Source organism: Myodes glareolus, chromosome 5 (assembly GCF_982192425.1).
Source record: "Myodes glareolus chromosome 5, mMyoGla1.1, whole genome shotgun sequence".
In the NCBI taxonomy this organism is placed as follows: Eukaryota; Metazoa; Chordata; class Mammalia; order Rodentia; family Cricetidae; genus Myodes; species Myodes glareolus.
The window spans coordinates 17202504-17218464 of NC_142030.1; the positions used below are offsets into that span (position 1 = coordinate 17202504).

A 15961-nucleotide genomic window follows, 5' to 3' on the forward strand; every position below is an offset into this window, starting at 1 on the left:
ACTCTTAAATTAAGAAAAAAAAAGATAAATTCTTAAAACATTTATTTTCATTATTTTTAAAATTGTGTGTGTGTGTATGTATGTGAAGATGTGTTGTATGTACAAGGTGTGTGTGTATGTGCAGGTGCGTGTGTATGTACAAGGTGTGTGTGTGTATGTGAAGATGTGTTGTATGTACAAGGTGTGTGTGTATGTGCAGGTGTGTGTGTGTATGTGCAAGGTTTGTGTGCATGTGTAGGTGTGTGTATGTATGTGTAGGTGTATATGTGTGTGCAGGTGTGTGCGTGTGCAAGTGTGCATGTGTGCCTGCGGAGGCTGGAGATGTCGTGTTCCTCTAGACCTAGGGTTATAAGCAGTTGGGCCTCCAAATATGGTTCTGGAAACTGAACTCTTTCATTCTGTAGGAGCAGTATGTGCTCTTAACTCTGGGCCACCTCTCCAGACCTGGAAGACAACTTGTCTTTCAAAAGGCTCAGTCTCCATACGCTTATGTATAGTGGCCTTTTGATGACATACAAATGCAGATTTTCATCAGGGAATATTAAATTTGTACCAAAGAGTGAATAAAAAATTAAATTAAAGACAAGAATTTTTTTAAATGATTGAAAAGTAGTATTTGATTTTACCCTAATCAATTTAAATCCAAATTGTTTCTATTAAGTTTTGTTAATCTCAATGCCAAATTTAGTTCTTTACTTACATGAGGTCCCCAGACTTCATCCAGTGGGAGGTCCTTGTTTTGCTCTATCATTGACTTGAATGTCTGCGCTTCATTTATGCAACCATTCTGCCAAAAGAAGTCAACATGTGATTATGGAGAAGGCTTTGCATTAGCTTATTTTGGAGTATGTAATGCATCTTGATACCACTGAAAGATTTGTCTTTTTTTTTTTCTGAGACAAGGTTTTTCTGTAGCTTTGGAGCCTACCCTGGAACTATCTCTGTAGACCAGGCTGGCCTTGAACTCACAGAGATCCCCCTGCCTCTGCCTCCTGAGTACTGGGATTAAAGGAGTGTACCACCATCATACGGCAAGATTTGTCTTAAAAAAACAAATTTTATTTGAATAAAGTACAGTTTTTTTCTCTTTTTTTGGACTTCAGAATCATTTATTTAAAAATATCTAAAGTTGAGAATAGTCTTTAATGTAAAAATTAAAACCATTGTATGTAGTAATACACACAGATTTCCTTGAACTTCATTGGCAGTTTTTCTACACCTTGGTACAAATGTCTACAAATTCATATCCACTTTTCTGTTTTTGATGGTAACTTCTCTTTTACTTTATCTTAAATCCTTTCTGAGAATCTGTCTCCACATTGCTACATAATATTTTTATTGTTTCTATTGAACTATATATTTTTCCCACTCCCATTCCTTACCCTCTTTCCCCTTCCACCCTCCCCTCTGCCCCTTACACTCCCAATTCTCTGGAGCTATGGATCATAGTCCGGTTATCTTTTGCTTTGCTTTATATCTCCTATCCACTTATGAGTGAGTACATAGCATGTTTGTCTTCCTGGGTCTGAGTTACCTCACTCGGGATGTTTTTTTTTCTAGTTCCATCCATTTGCCTGCAGATTTCACGATGTCATTGTGGTTTTTGTTGTTGTTGTTTTGTTTTGTTTTTAGAGCTGAGTAATACTCTACTGTGTAAATGTATCACATTTTCTTTATCCATTCTTCAGTTGAGGGGCATCTAGGTTGTTTCCAGGTTCTGGCTATTATGAATAATGCTGCTATGAACATTGTTGAGCAAGTGTCCTTGTGGTATGATTGAGCATCCTTTGGGTACATGCTCAAGAGAGATATTGCTGGGTCTTGAGATAGACCGATTCCCTTTTCTGAGAAACCACCATATTGATTTCCAGAATGGCTGTATAAGAATGCACTTCCACTAACAGTGGAGAAGTGTTCCCCTGACTTCACATCCTCTCCAGTATAAGTTGTTTTCAGTATTTTTTATCTTAGCCAATCTGACAGTTATAAAATGGTATCTCAGAGTCATTTTCATTTGCATTTCCCCCATGATTAAGGATATTGAGTAATTCCTTAAATGTCTTTCGGCCATTTGAGTTTCTTCTGTTGAGAATTTGTAGTAAGAGGACGTGGGCCTGCTTTCCATCCCGGCTCCTGGCCACCGGGCTAGCTTATACCCGAAATAATTACACAGAAATTGAATTAATTAAACACTGCGTGGCCCATTAGTTCTAGCCTCTTATTGGCTAACTCTCACATCTTGATTCAATCCATTTCTAATAATCTGTATGTCACCATGAGGTCGTGGCTTACTGAGAAAGATTCAGCATGTCTGACTCTGGCTACTCCATGGCGGCTCTCCCAGCATCCTGTTCTGTCTACTCCGCCCACCTAATTTTCTGCCCTACCAAAAGGCCAAGGCAGTCACTTTATTTAACCAATGAAAGTAACACATAGACAGAAACTTCTACACCAAGAATTCTCTGTTTACCTCTCCATTTTATTTTTAAATTGGGTTATTTGGTATTTTATTGTCTAGTCAAATATATTTTGGAGATCAGCCCTCAGTCAAATGTGGGGTCGGTGAAGATCTTTTCCCATTTTGTAGGCTGTAGTTTTGTTTACTGTGTCCTTTACCTTACAGAAGTCAGGAGGTCCCATTTATTGATTGACTCTCAGGGTCTGTGCTACTGGCGTTCTATTTAGGAAGTGGTCTCCTGTGCCAATGCATTCAAGGCTACTTCCCAGTTTTTCTTCTATTGGATTCAGTGTAACCGTCTTTATGTTGAGGTCCTTGATCCACTTGAACTTGAGCTTTGTGCAAGACAACAGACACGGATCTATTTACAGTCTTCTACATGTTGACATCCAGTTATACCAGCACCATTTGTTAAAGAGGTTTTCCTTTTCCCATTGTATCTTTTTGGCTTCTTTGTCAAAAATCAGGTATTCATATGTGCATGGATTAATGTCAGTGTCTTTCATTTAATTCCATTTATCCACATGTCTGTTTTTATGCCAACACCAAGCTGTTTTTATTACTATAGCTCTATAATAGAGTTTGAGGTCAGGGAAGGTGATGCCTTTAGAAGTTCCTTTATTGTACAGGATTGTATAATAGCTAGTCTGGGCTTTTTATTTTTCCATATGAAGTTGAGTAACTCTGTTTTAAGGTCTGTGAAGAATTGTGTTGAGATTTTGATAGGGATTGCACTGAATCTGTAAATTGCTTTTGTTAAGATTGACATTTTTCTTATGTTGATCCTACCTATCCAAGAACATGGGAGATCTTCCCATTTTCTGATTTCTTCTTCAATTTCTTTAGAAACTTAAAGTTCTTGTCATACATTTCTTTCACTTGTTTGGCTATTGTAAAAAAACAAAAAGGATGATGTTTCTCTATTTCTTTCTTGGTGTTGTAGGAAGCTGCTGTTACCCAGCTGCCTAGACTCCCAAAATAACCACACAGAAACTGTACAAACTAAATCACAGCTTGGCCCAGTAGCTCTAGCTTCTTATTGGCTAACTTTTACATATTAACTTAACTCATTTCTAGTAATCTGTGTATTGCCACGTGGCTGTGTCTTACTGCCAAAGTTTTGGCATGTCTGTCTCTGGCGGGGCTACATGACGTCTCACTGACTCTGCCTCCTTTGTGCCAGCATTCAGTTTAGTTTTCCCCACCTAGCTCTATTCTACCCTGTCATGGGCTCAAGACAGTTTCTTTATTAACCAATGCTATTCACAGAATACAGGGGAAAATCCCAGATCATCTTGGTTCATTTATCTTTTGTTTATCAGAGGGCTATTGGGTTTTTTTTTGAGTTAATCTTTTATCTTGTCACATTACTGAAGGTGTTTATCAGTTGTAGGAGTTCCTGGGTAGACTTTTGGGGACCACTTATGTATACTATCATATCATCTGTGAAATGTGATAGTTTGACTTCTATCCCTTGATCTCCTTTTGCTGTCTTAATACTCTACCTAGAACTTTGTGTATAATATTGAATAGATATGGAAAGACTGGACAGCCTTGTCTTGTTCTTGATTTTAGTGGAATTGCTTTGAGTTTCTTCCCATTTAGCTTCATGTTGGCTGTTGGCTTGCTGTAAATTGCTTTTTATTATGTTTAGGTATGTTCCTTGGATCCCTCTTCTCTCCAAGAGCTTTATCATGAAGGAGTGTTGGATTTTGTCGAAGTCTTTTTCAGCATCTAATGAAATGATCATGTTTTTTTTCTTCAGTTTGTTTATATAGTAGATTACATTGACAGATTTCCATATGTTGAACCAACTCTGCATCTCTGGGATGAAGCTTTCTTGATCTTGAGGGATGCTTTTTTTTGATGTGTTCTTGGATTCAGTTTGTCAGTATTTTATTGGGTATTTTTGCATCAATGTTCATGAGGGAGATTGGTCTATAATTCCCTATCTTTGTTTTATATTTCTGTGACTTGGGTATCAGGGTAACTGTCACCTTGTAAAAGGAGTTTGGCAATGTTCCTTCTGTTTCTATTATGTGGAATATTTTGAGTAGTATTGGTATTAGCTCTTCTTTGAAGTTCTGGTAGAGTTCTGCGCTGAAGCCATCTGGTCCTGGGCTTTTTTTGGTTGGGAGACTTTTAATGACTGCTTCTAAAACTAATTTCCTTCAGTTTTTCACTACTTAAAAACAATTCAGTTTTAAACACTGAAAACATTCAATTTAGTGGCATCAAGTTCATTCACAGTGTGTAACCACACCCACTGCCAGCAACGACTTGAACAAATCTTCACTTCTTTCTCCCTGTAGTCCCTGGCAACCAAATTCTACTTTCTGCTGAGATTTTTGTAAGTGAACTAATATTTACAAGTATAATAGTTCAGTATTTGCCTGCAATTAGCTTTGTTTCATTTAGCACAATGTCCTTGTAGTTCATCCATGGTATAATGTGTGAGAATCCCCTTTCTTTTTACAGCTAGGCCATAGAATGCATTTTAGTCATTGGTTCCTCTGTTGATGGTTTCATTTTTTTTGTTACCATGCAGAGTGCTCATGGAACATTGACATTGGTATATAAGTATCTGATTCCTTGCCTTTAACTATTTTTTAAAAATTACATTTTTGTGTGTGTGTTCATGTGTGCGAGTGCATGCAGTAGGGTGACTGTGGATGCCAGAAGACAAACAACTTGTGGGTTCCTTCCTTCCACTGCATGGGTTCTGGGGGGACTGAGCTCAGGTTGTCAGGCTTGAGAGAAAGCCCCTGCATCTGCTGAGCCGCCTGTAAAACTAGAGTCGCTGGGGCATGGGGGAATTTTGGTAGAATTGTATGAAGAGTTGTCAGACTATTTTCCATAGCACAAATCCCTTTCTTTTATTTTAACCCCCCCCTAAAAAAAACCAAAACAAAACACAGATGCCAAAACAAACACACTCAACAACAGAAACCCTTCTACTCCTGATTTTCAACAAACCAACCTGGAATGTTTCCTGGAGCCCTACAAGCTCTGAAAGTCTCCACAGCTTCCCGTTTCCTGCAGATAACCACTGTTCTGGCTTGTCTAGGCACCATTCCTCCCAGTTCTTCAGTTTCCTCACTGGTAGTGCATCCCTACATACTACAGTCTCATCCGTGAACACCATGTGATACATCATTTGATCGCTTTTGAACAAGGTTACCCTCTCTTCCTTTTCTTACAGCCTTGGCTATTGTAGGTATCTCTGTGATCACGGGTGTACAAATACATCCTGGAGAACATTCTTTCCACTCTTTTGAGCAAACAGGCATGGGTGAGAACTGGCAATTGTGCTTTACATTGCTCATGTGCTGCTTTATTCTTCTCAGCATGGAGGTGCCCTTCACACTCCAACAACGAGTATGTCCCCATTTCTCCTCCATTGCTAATGCTTGGTCTTTGTTTTTATCCTAGTGTATGTGAGATAGTATCTCACTGTAGATTTAATTTAAGTTTCCTGAATGTTCTCAAATGTCAACTAGATATTTATACATTTTCATTGGAGAAATGTCTGTTCAAGTCCTTTGCTCCCCACCTTTAATTGGGTTGTTTTGTTGTTGAATTATGGGAATTTTCTGTATGTTCTAAACATTCTCCTTATCAAATATATGATCTGAAAATGCTTTTTTTCATTCCATGGGTTGTCTTTTTACTCTTGTGTGTTTTTTTCTTCTTTTCTTCTTTTCTTTTTCTTTTTCTTTTCTTTTTGAGACAGGGTTTCTCTGTGGCTTTGGAGACTGTCCTGGAACTAGCTCTTGTAGACCAAGCTGGCCTCGAACTCACAGAGATCTGCCTGCCTCTGCCTTCCGAGTGCTGAGATTAAAGGCGTGAGCCTCCACTGCCCAGCTCTTGTGTCTTTTGATACACACAATTTTTAGATTTTCATGACATCCACTTTGTCTTCCTTTCCCTTCCCTCCCCTTCCCTTCTCTTCCCTTCACTTCCCTTCCCCTTCTCTTCCCTCTTTTCTGCCCTTCTTCTCTTCCTCTGTCTCCCATTTTTCCTCTCCCTCTTCCCCTCTTTTCTTCTGTTCTCTTCCCCCCTCTTCTTTTCCTGTCCTCTCTCATTCTTTCATCTGTAATTTGAATCATAGCCAATAAATCATTGCCCAGACCAATGTTGGGATGATTTTTATCATTCATTTTCTTCTAAGAGTTTATAGTTTGGGGTCTTAAATTTAGACCATAGATACATTTTGAACTACTGTCTGCATTACATTAGGTGAGAGTTTCATTTTACTTTTTTAAAAAAATGAGTATTAGTGTTAGCCTGAATGTATGTCTGTGTACCAGTGTATGCAGTGCCCACAGTGGTCAGAAGAAGGGATCAGACCCCCTGGGACTGGAGTTACAAGTGTGTGTGAGTTGCCATGTGGGAGCTGGGAACTGAACCTCAAATCCTCTGCTAGAGCAACCAACACTCTTAACCACAGAGCTATCTCTCCAGCCCCTTCACTTCTCTCTCTCTCTCTCTCTCTCTCTCTCTCTCTCTCTCTCTCTCTCTCTCTGTGTGTGTGTGTGTGTGTGTGTGTGTGTGTGTGTGTGTGTGTATGTGTGCGTGCGTGTGTGTGTTTGGTTATCAGTTCACCCAGTACTGTCTTTCCCTCATCAAGTGTCCTATATGAAGTAAATCATTTATGTGCTCTGGAGGGGATACACTCTTTAAATACACTATTCAAAGGTGGTAATGAAACCCTGGCCAGGCTCCCCATTCCCTTCCACACCTGAGAAGTTCAGCTGTGGAAGAGGGGGGACACAGCTTAACCAGCAGGGCTTCCCAGGGAATGCCCAGACCTGCAGTGGCCAGCCAAAAGGGGGGTCACAGCATCCGTGGCCTGTGTTCCCAGTGCCTTTTAGGACCTGCGGAGGCCAGGCATTGAAGAAGGGTGGCACAGTTCCCCCAGCCGAGTTCACGAGGGCCTGACTCTCCCTGAGGAGTCCAGTCGTGTAAGAATGATGCACAGCTTCACAGACTGGTTTTACATGGTCGGTTATTGTATTGAAATTTCTTTTAGTCGAAGGATCCAGCTATCCTAGTTTCAGGCATTGTCATGTATGTTCTCTGTGTATGACTGACTGCTTAGATACAGGCATGGGCAGGGCAAAAGAAATATGCACATTTACAGTTGCCATGACAGTGTGCAGGAATTACACCTGGGGGAGAGAACCAGTGACAGAATAAACTAGGGAGCTTAAGCTGGAAAGACAAAGAAGGGAAGAAAACTGGTATTGACAAAGAGGGAGAAGCAAAGGGTTCAACATGATAGTGTCTCAGTTTTGTGAGGACAAATAAGTCAAGGAAGAGCAGGATTGGCAAGAGGGCTGTATAACTGGGGGTGAGCTGTGATGTCTTGGTGTGGGAGAATTACCTGTATTCTGTCAATCATGTATTTTAATAAAACACTGATTGGCCAGGCAGGAAGGAAGGATAGGTGGGAATACCAGACAGGAAGTAGAGGTGATGCAATGAGAACAGGAGAATTCTGGGAAGCAGGAAGCTTCCTCTGCCATTCCTGCCCAGATCACCGAAGAGGCAACATGTGAGCTGTCACACTGAGAAAGGTACTGAGCTGTGTGGCTAACATAGATAACGATAATGGACTGATATAAGTTACAAGGACTAATAAGAAGCCAGAGCTAAGGGCCAATCAGTTTATAACCTAATGTAGACTCTGTGTTATTTTCTTTGGGAATTGTCGGTTGTGGGGTACCGGGTGGGACAGAAACCCCAACAAGCCGAACCTCATGTTACAGATGGTGCCTACGTGGATAACTGAATCCACAGAAACCTTGAGAAAGCTTGGGAAAGAATAGAGTAAAGCATGTTTTCTTGGTAGCAGCAATTTCTCGGGTCTGCTTTGCTTGCTAGAGGCAAGCAAGTGCTCTCATCTAAGAGAGGCTTCCTGACTCAGCTTTAGCTGCAAAACCCTGCAGCTCATTAAGAGGTCCTGCCACGAAAAACTTAAACGGTGTTGATGAAAAGCTGCGTTGTTTTAAAATGACGGCTTTCTGGGCCATCCTGCCAGGGCAAACTCTGACTCTTTCAGGCAGGCAGTCTGACTGAGTGTGGTCTGTGAGCAGAATGCCACAGCTTGCTTGCTGGCAAGGACCTTGAAACGCCATAGAGTTGTGGCAATAAAAATGGCTACAGCCAGTACCTCTGCCAGGAGGCTGGAAAGGTAAGGAATGGGCTGGATCCAGCCAAAGCCACGGCTTTAATTCTCTCGATAAAGGCTCATGTGGTCAGAAAAAGAGAGATATACAGTAAAGAGAGATTCAAAGACAAAGAAAACCTCTAAATGTTTTACAGTGTGTTAAAAATATATGCAGGCTAAAAGTTAAAGTTCTTAAAGTTAAAAAGAAAGAGAGTAGTTGGGTATGGTGGTACACACCTTTAATCCCAATGCCTGGGAGGCAGAGGTAGATTGACCTCTGTGACCTCAAGGTGTGGTAGTACATGCCTTTAAATCCAATGCCTGGGAGGCAGAGACAGAAGGATCTCTGAGTTCAAGGTGTGGTAGCACACACCTTTAAGCCCAGCACTGGGGAGGCAGAGCCAGCCCCTCATGTTACAATGTCTGAACTTACATTTGATTCTAGAAGCTGTGTTATCCAAGGTCTCTATTGTTCACAAGGATGGATGTGATCAAAGTCTGATTATTTGTTTTGTGATATTAGGAATCTTGTTTGTTTATTCATTTGTTTTTTCCGAGACAGGGTTGCTATAGGATGTCTTTCTGTATGTTGTGAATATGTGTTGCTCTCATTGGTTTTTAAGTAAAGCTGCTATGGCCTATGGCAAGGCAGGATAGAGCTAGGCAGAAATCCAAGCAGAGATCCAGGAGAAGGGCAGAGTCTGGAGATGCCTGCCAACTGCCGAGGAAGCAAGACATGTAGAAAATTTGGTAACAAACCACAAACCTCATGGCAAAGCATAGATAAGAAATATGGGTTAATTTAAATGTAAGCACTAACTAGTAATAAGCCTGAGCCATTGGCCAAACATTTATAATTGATATAACTCTCTGCATGGTTATTCGGGAACTGGTGGGTGGTAGAAAAACTTTCTGATTACACAGGGTTTCTCTGTGTAACCCTGGCTGTCCTGGAACTTGCTCTGTCTGTAGATCAGGCTGGCTTCGAACTCAGAGATCCACCTGCTTCTCCCTCCCTGAGTGCTGCAATTAAAGGTGCCTGCCACCACGCCTACCTTGTGATATTAAGAATCTAACACAGCACACCAGACAAGAGCTTTACCACTAAAACAAAATGGCTCATTTGTTTGTTTGAGACAGAGATAGCCCCGGCTAGCCTACAACTTGATAAATAGTTAGACATGTCTTTGAATTGGTCTTCCTTTCTCCATTTCCCAAGTGTTGGGATGGCAGGTGTGTCCCGTAACACCCAATCAAAAGTTTAATTCTAGATTATACAAAACCTAACTCAGTTGTCCCTGGTTACGCATTTCTTGTGAATGGCTCTCCTTAAAGCACGAACTAGGAAGCCAGGCATTTACATGGTGGCTCCCTGACTTTCTTCCCCTGGATAATTTCCTGCAGTTCTTATCTAGTCCGTTCTCAGCTGCTGCTGCAATGAACCAGTGTGGCAGGAATTATGGAGGTCCATGGGGAAATGATAGATAGACTTCCTGCTCACACTGCAGGCATGAGAACCAGTCATGGGTCCATAAAAATGGGTCTGGAAAATGTAGTCTTTTTTTTTCTCAGCAATGCCTCTATGCAATGGAAGAAAGGGTTGTCCTCTGACCTCCACACACACACGTAATCATGTGCACCTCCATACAAATGGACAAACACACACACACACTCACACACATACACACAAGTAATTTAATGATTTTTCATTGGGGAAGAAGTAGACAACAAGGTCTTCCATATAGAATGCCGAATGACCCAGGGAAATGTGTGACAGAATGCATTTATTTGGTTTTATGATTGAAAGACTGATTTCTTAGAGTGGTCCAGTGTAGTCCAGTTTTCCCGGTTGCCATCTAGGTGGGTGTATATCTCAGATAATTAATCTCTAATGAGAAAAAAATGTCACAGAAAGAGTCACTGGGATTTTCTCTAAGCCTGAGATCTCAAGAAATTTTAGGAAATCCTTGCTGTCAACTTCTAAAAGGCACTATAGCCTTCGAGACAAAAGAGCCCATGGGCATGGAAAGAGTGATTGCAAAAGGCGGGCTAGGAGACCACGCAGGAGGCTGCAATCAGCTGGTCCTGGAGGATTGAAGCGACCTGCGGAGACACTGAAGCTGCGGTCATTGGGGTCAAATGACGCAAAGGCACGGGCAAAGATGAGCCTAAAGGGCGTCCATTTGACTTAGTACTAATGTCTTAAAGCAAAAGGCGGAGCTATAAACAGTTAAACATTAAACAGAAAAGGAAATACTCATATATGATTACATCATCCTGCTGTTACATTATTCTATTTTTTTAACCTTTCTTCTGCCTGTTTTATAGGACATCTTTTTTTTTTCCCCAGAGATGAATCTCAGTAGTCATTGACTTTAATATAGAGTTGATGTTCTCGCTTTTACTTATTTTGGTTTGGTTTCACTTCCTTTAGATAATTTACATATAAATCAAAAAATCAAAAGAATGTGATTAATTGCATGCTAAGTTCTGTTTAAATTCAATGATGTCATACCTGCTTCATAGTACTATTAAAGGTATAGTCATCCCTGCCATGGATTTCCCACAGGATAAAATTTGCATCCATTATTTTAACAAAGCCTTTTTCATCAAACCTGAAACAACAAACACAAAAGTATCAGTTTAGTGTCTAATAGAGGGCCTGCAGCTTTAAAGTCAGAGGGGCTTAGGTTTAAATCCTTTTTGTTTGCTTGTCTTTTGAGATAGGGTCTCATATAGCCCAGGAAGGCCTCAAGCTCACTGAGTAGTGAAGGATGACCTTGAACTCCCGGTTCTCTCTCTCTCTCTCTCTCTCTCTCCCTCTTCCTCCCTCCACTTCCCAAGTGCTGGGATCACAACCTGTGTCATTCACAGTGGTCAAATCTTGCCTTTATCACTAATTAGCTTTGTGACCCTAGGGAAATTACTGGAACTCACCAACTCTTACAAGTATTTATCTGTGATATAATTGTATCTAATGGTTGTGTCATTGTCCCCAACTGATTGAAATAAAAGAGCTTTGTTTTGTGACCGGATCTCATGTACCCCACACTCATCTTGAACCTTAGAGCTCACTGTGTAGCCGGCCAAGGCTGGCCTTGAATTCCTGCTGTCTGCGTTTCCCTCCCAAGTGCTAAGATTACAGGCGTAAACCACCATGCCCAGCCCCAGACAGCAGATATCATTCAAAATGAAAACCTAACAGTAAACAGAAGAAGAAAAATTGGAACTACAACTTTTCTTCATTGCCATATATCAATGAGATGATCATAGCTGGGACCCTGGTAACATGGAGAAAGACAGAAGAAGGAGATGGGTGGAAGGACAGGCCAAGGATCTTTCGGTATCAGGAAACCACATTTCATGTGGTATAGAGGAAACCATGGAGTTCCTGGAGCGAAAGGTGGAACCTCTGCCGACTTCCCAGGAGGGAGCAGCTGGAAGATGGGCTGAATCTCGAAGGGTCTGTAGCTGGGGGAGCTGGGGTGGGGCTGGGAGACAGTCATCTCTTTGGCGGCAGGAAACAGTCACTCTCCTCCGGGGACAGGTTACCCCCTTGTGATGCTGGGACAGGACACACTAGCCCCACCAAGCTGAGAAGAGTTCCCTCAGACCCATGGAGTTTAAAAAGAGATCTGGTACTTTAGAATTTTTCTCTGTCATAAAAAATAAACACTCAAGAGCAAAGATAAAGTTGCCATCAACAGATTTATACCTTTGCATTGTAGAACTTGGGACCACACAGATGGTTACATAGCTTCCTTCTGCACTAGTCATTGCTCCCCTCTCCCCACTTCTTTCTTCCCACTTTCCCATCTCCCTCCTTCTCTTCCTATTTTTCTTCCTTTCTTCCTTCCTTCCTTCCTTCCTTCCTTCCTTCCTTCCTTCCTTCCTTCCTTCCTTTCTTTTTTTTGAGACAGAGTCTCATAGCTCAGGATGGCTGACCTCAGACCCACTACATAGCTGAGGCTGGCCTTGAATTCCTAAGCCCCTGCATCTCCCTCCCAGCTACTCGGATTAGAGGCTCGTGCCAACTTTCTACCCTCCTTATGCTCATGTTTCTGAATGAAATTGTCCCATATACTCATTGGATGGAAATTTCCCTGAAGACTCACTTTTGGGTCCTGTTCTTGCTTCTAAGCTGCTAACTCTTGCAACGAATGTAACCCTGCTTTTAAAATACAATTCATCCTGGAAACAACCTAAATGCCCCCACCCCGGCCGGAGAATGGATAAGGAAAATGCGGTACATTTACACAATGGAGTACTACACAGCAGAAAAAAAACAACATCTTGAAATTTGCAGGCAAGTGGGTGGCTCAAGAAAACATCATTTTGAGTGAGGTAACCCAGACCCAGAAAGACAATTATCACATGTACTCACTTATAAGTGGTTTTTAAACATAAAGCAAAGGAAACCAGCCCACAAATCACAACCCCAGAGAACCTAGACAACAATGAGGACCCTAAGAGAGACATACATGGATCTAATCTACATGGGAAGTAGAGAAAGACAAGATTTCCTGAGTAAATTGGGAGCATGGGGACCTTGGGAGAGGGTTGAAGGGGAGGGGAGAGGCAGGGAGGGGAGCAGGGAAAAATGTAGAGCTCAATAAAAATCAATAAAAAAAATAAAATCCAGTTCATCATTTGTCAGCTCTCTGTTGATTTAAAAAAACAAAATAAACAAACAAACAAACAAAAAAACTAGGTCCTAGACAATGGCTCTTTGTTCCCCACACCAGTTCTCTGCTTCACTTCAAAGCTATGAAGTCTGATTTTCAGGTTGGTTGAAGTCTGCTGCTATCCTACACTGGCTAGCCCACTCTGTTCTTCTCCCATTCTCACAAAGTGTACATGGAGTGGGGGTGGAGAGTGTATGGGGGGATGTGGGGGGCGGCACACGGACTCAGGTGTTAAGCAGCAGTACTTGGGAAGCCATTCTTGTTTCTGTGTTTCCTAATTTTGAGAAGCCATGAAGAGCTTCGGATCTCAGTTCCCAAACAGGCGTGATGGGGAGCACCTGCTTGGTGTCTGGGCCAAGGAGAGCCACAGAAAGATTAAAAACTCACATGAGTGCTGTGCACCCCTTGCCTCAGAAGAGTGCAAGGGCCCTTAGGATGAGTCAAGCTCAAAAGCTAGCAGCTTTGGTGGAGGCAGGAGTTCGAGTATAGCTTGTGTAAATGGTAGAGTTCTTGATTTCCTAAGAATTAGGCGCTGATGAGATGAGGTAGCTGGTCAAGCAAAAGCACTTGCTGCAGAGTCTGATAACCTGAGTTTGATCCTTGGAACCACTAAGTAAAAGGGAGGGAGCTGGTCTTGACACCTGACCCCCTTCCCCCCAAATAAACGTTATTTTCTTTTCTCTTCTTTCCTTCCTTCCTTTCTTTTTTAGAATTAGGTACAAATTCTATTTTGCTCAAGGACAAAAAGATCCCAGAGACGTCAGGACAGTTAGTGCAAAGAGCCACAGTGCCATCCTGTGTCACAAGCATACATTGCAGTCACGGTGCCATCCTGTGTCACAAGCATGCCTTCCATGAGTCATCCCTGGGGTTTTGTCTCATTGTGACTATGTGACAGAAGGACTTGCTTACCGGAGCTTGCTCATTTTAATAAATTTTCATTAGTGTGTAATAGAATTCTAATTAAATCTGAGAAGGCAGGGATGTCACTAATTGGCAGCTAAATTCCCAACAGTTGTTAATTTTTCTGTGACTTCAGGAATTGAAGAGACCTCATAACTGATCTTCATATTCTAAACTTGGGGATGACTCATTCTTTTAACTAGGTCTTTTATTATCTGTGTTTAGGGAAGCATAAAAGCTAGACAAAGAGGCATGGGGAGAGAGCATGGGAAGAGTAGGGGACCGTGTACATGGTGGCTGCAGTTCACCCAGGGGGGTCCTTTTGATTCCTTTGTTGAGCAAGTGCACATTTGCCCGATGATCTAGTAGAGAGGGTGTGATGATTGATATGCCACCTTGCCAGGATCTAGAATCATCCATGAGGCAAGCCTTTGGGAACACCTCTAAGGAATTATTTAGGTTAAACTCCAAGCATGCCTGTGAAGGATTTTCTTGGTTACCACCCTGAAGGTGGGTAGTATCTTCCAGCACTTGCCCAGATGTCAGGGAGGTCCAAGGGCAAGCTTTTACTTTTCATCTCTTTGCCCTTGTGTTTTGGTGTTGTGCTCATTGACCTTGTTTGTTCTACTAGTGAGAGTCTTCCTTTGCTGACACCAGAACTCAGCTTCTTCAGCCATCCAATGTGAACTGAAGACAAGCGGCTTTCTGGGCATCCCCCAGAGCTTGAGTGCTAGACCGAGACAGTGAGATGTTCAGTCTCCTGGACTGTGTGGCTTCTGGGCTCTGAAGATAGCCATTGCTGGATGACCCAGGTCTAATCTTATAAGACAGTCTAATAAACCTCCATATATATATATATATATATGAGGGGGGCACTCAGGAACAATGTTCCTAATTAGTAAAGCTATTTCCTAAGTGGAGAGACAGGCTTTAGAGAGTTCACCTATGCTGTGCTGGCTAGTTTTTTTTTATGTTAAATTGACACAGACTACATTCATTTGGGAAGAGGGAGGCTCAACTGGGGAAATGCAACAACTAGATTGATTTGTGGGCAAGCTTATGGAACATTTTCTTGATCGATGATGGATATAGGATGGCCCAGCTCACTGTGGGCAGTGCCACCCCTGGGCTGGTGATCCTGGGTTGCTATTTAAAAAAAAAAAAGCAGGCTGAGCAAGTCATGAGGAACAAGGCAGCAAGCATCACTCCGCAGTGGTCTGCATCAGCTCCTGCTTCCGGGTTCGTACTCCGCTTGAGTTTCTGCTCTCAGTTCTCTGGATGCTGGGCTGCAGACTGTGTGCTGAAACAAGTTGCGTTTGTTCACGATGTTTCAGCACAGCAACGGGAACCCTAAGACACACGGTGAAAGAGTGCACCGTACAGATGCTTGAAGATGCAGGTGTGTTGTCGACATCTGTCTCACTCCTCGTCATCCTCACACTCCTCGTCATCCTCACCACTCACATATCAAACATTGACTCTTTCTGCTTATAATCACTGATTTCTGTCACAGATAAACTTCTTGGTCCATGATACCCTTTCAACGACTCTCCAGCTCCTAAATAAAATTTACTAACGAGTCTCCCTACTCAGACTTCTTTCCCTAGAATTCAGAGAGACCCAGCTAAAGCAAATAGTCACTCATATGACTATTCTGGAAGAAAGGAATGAAAGCCTTGCGTGGGCTGGACTCTCCAGGACAGCCTCTTTGTCCCTTGATGTAATAGCACTCTCAACAACTGA

At 42.0% G+C, this 15961-nt stretch overlaps 1 protein-coding gene across 1 annotated transcript in view; it reads right to left on the reverse strand.

Annotated features, from left to right (window-relative positions):
- Catspere (catsper channel auxiliary subunit epsilon) overlaps positions 1 to 15961 on the reverse strand; it is a 120881-nt gene that overhangs the window by 17400 nt on the left and 87520 nt on the right. Inside the window, exons 18-19 of the mRNA XM_048436452.3 lie at positions 11146 to 11245; positions 701 to 787 (exon numbers count right to left, since the gene is read on the reverse strand). Coding sequence (XP_048292409.3) covers positions 701 to 787; positions 11146 to 11245 — 187 coding nt within the window. The remainder of the gene's footprint in view (positions 1 to 700; positions 788 to 11145; positions 11246 to 15961) is intronic.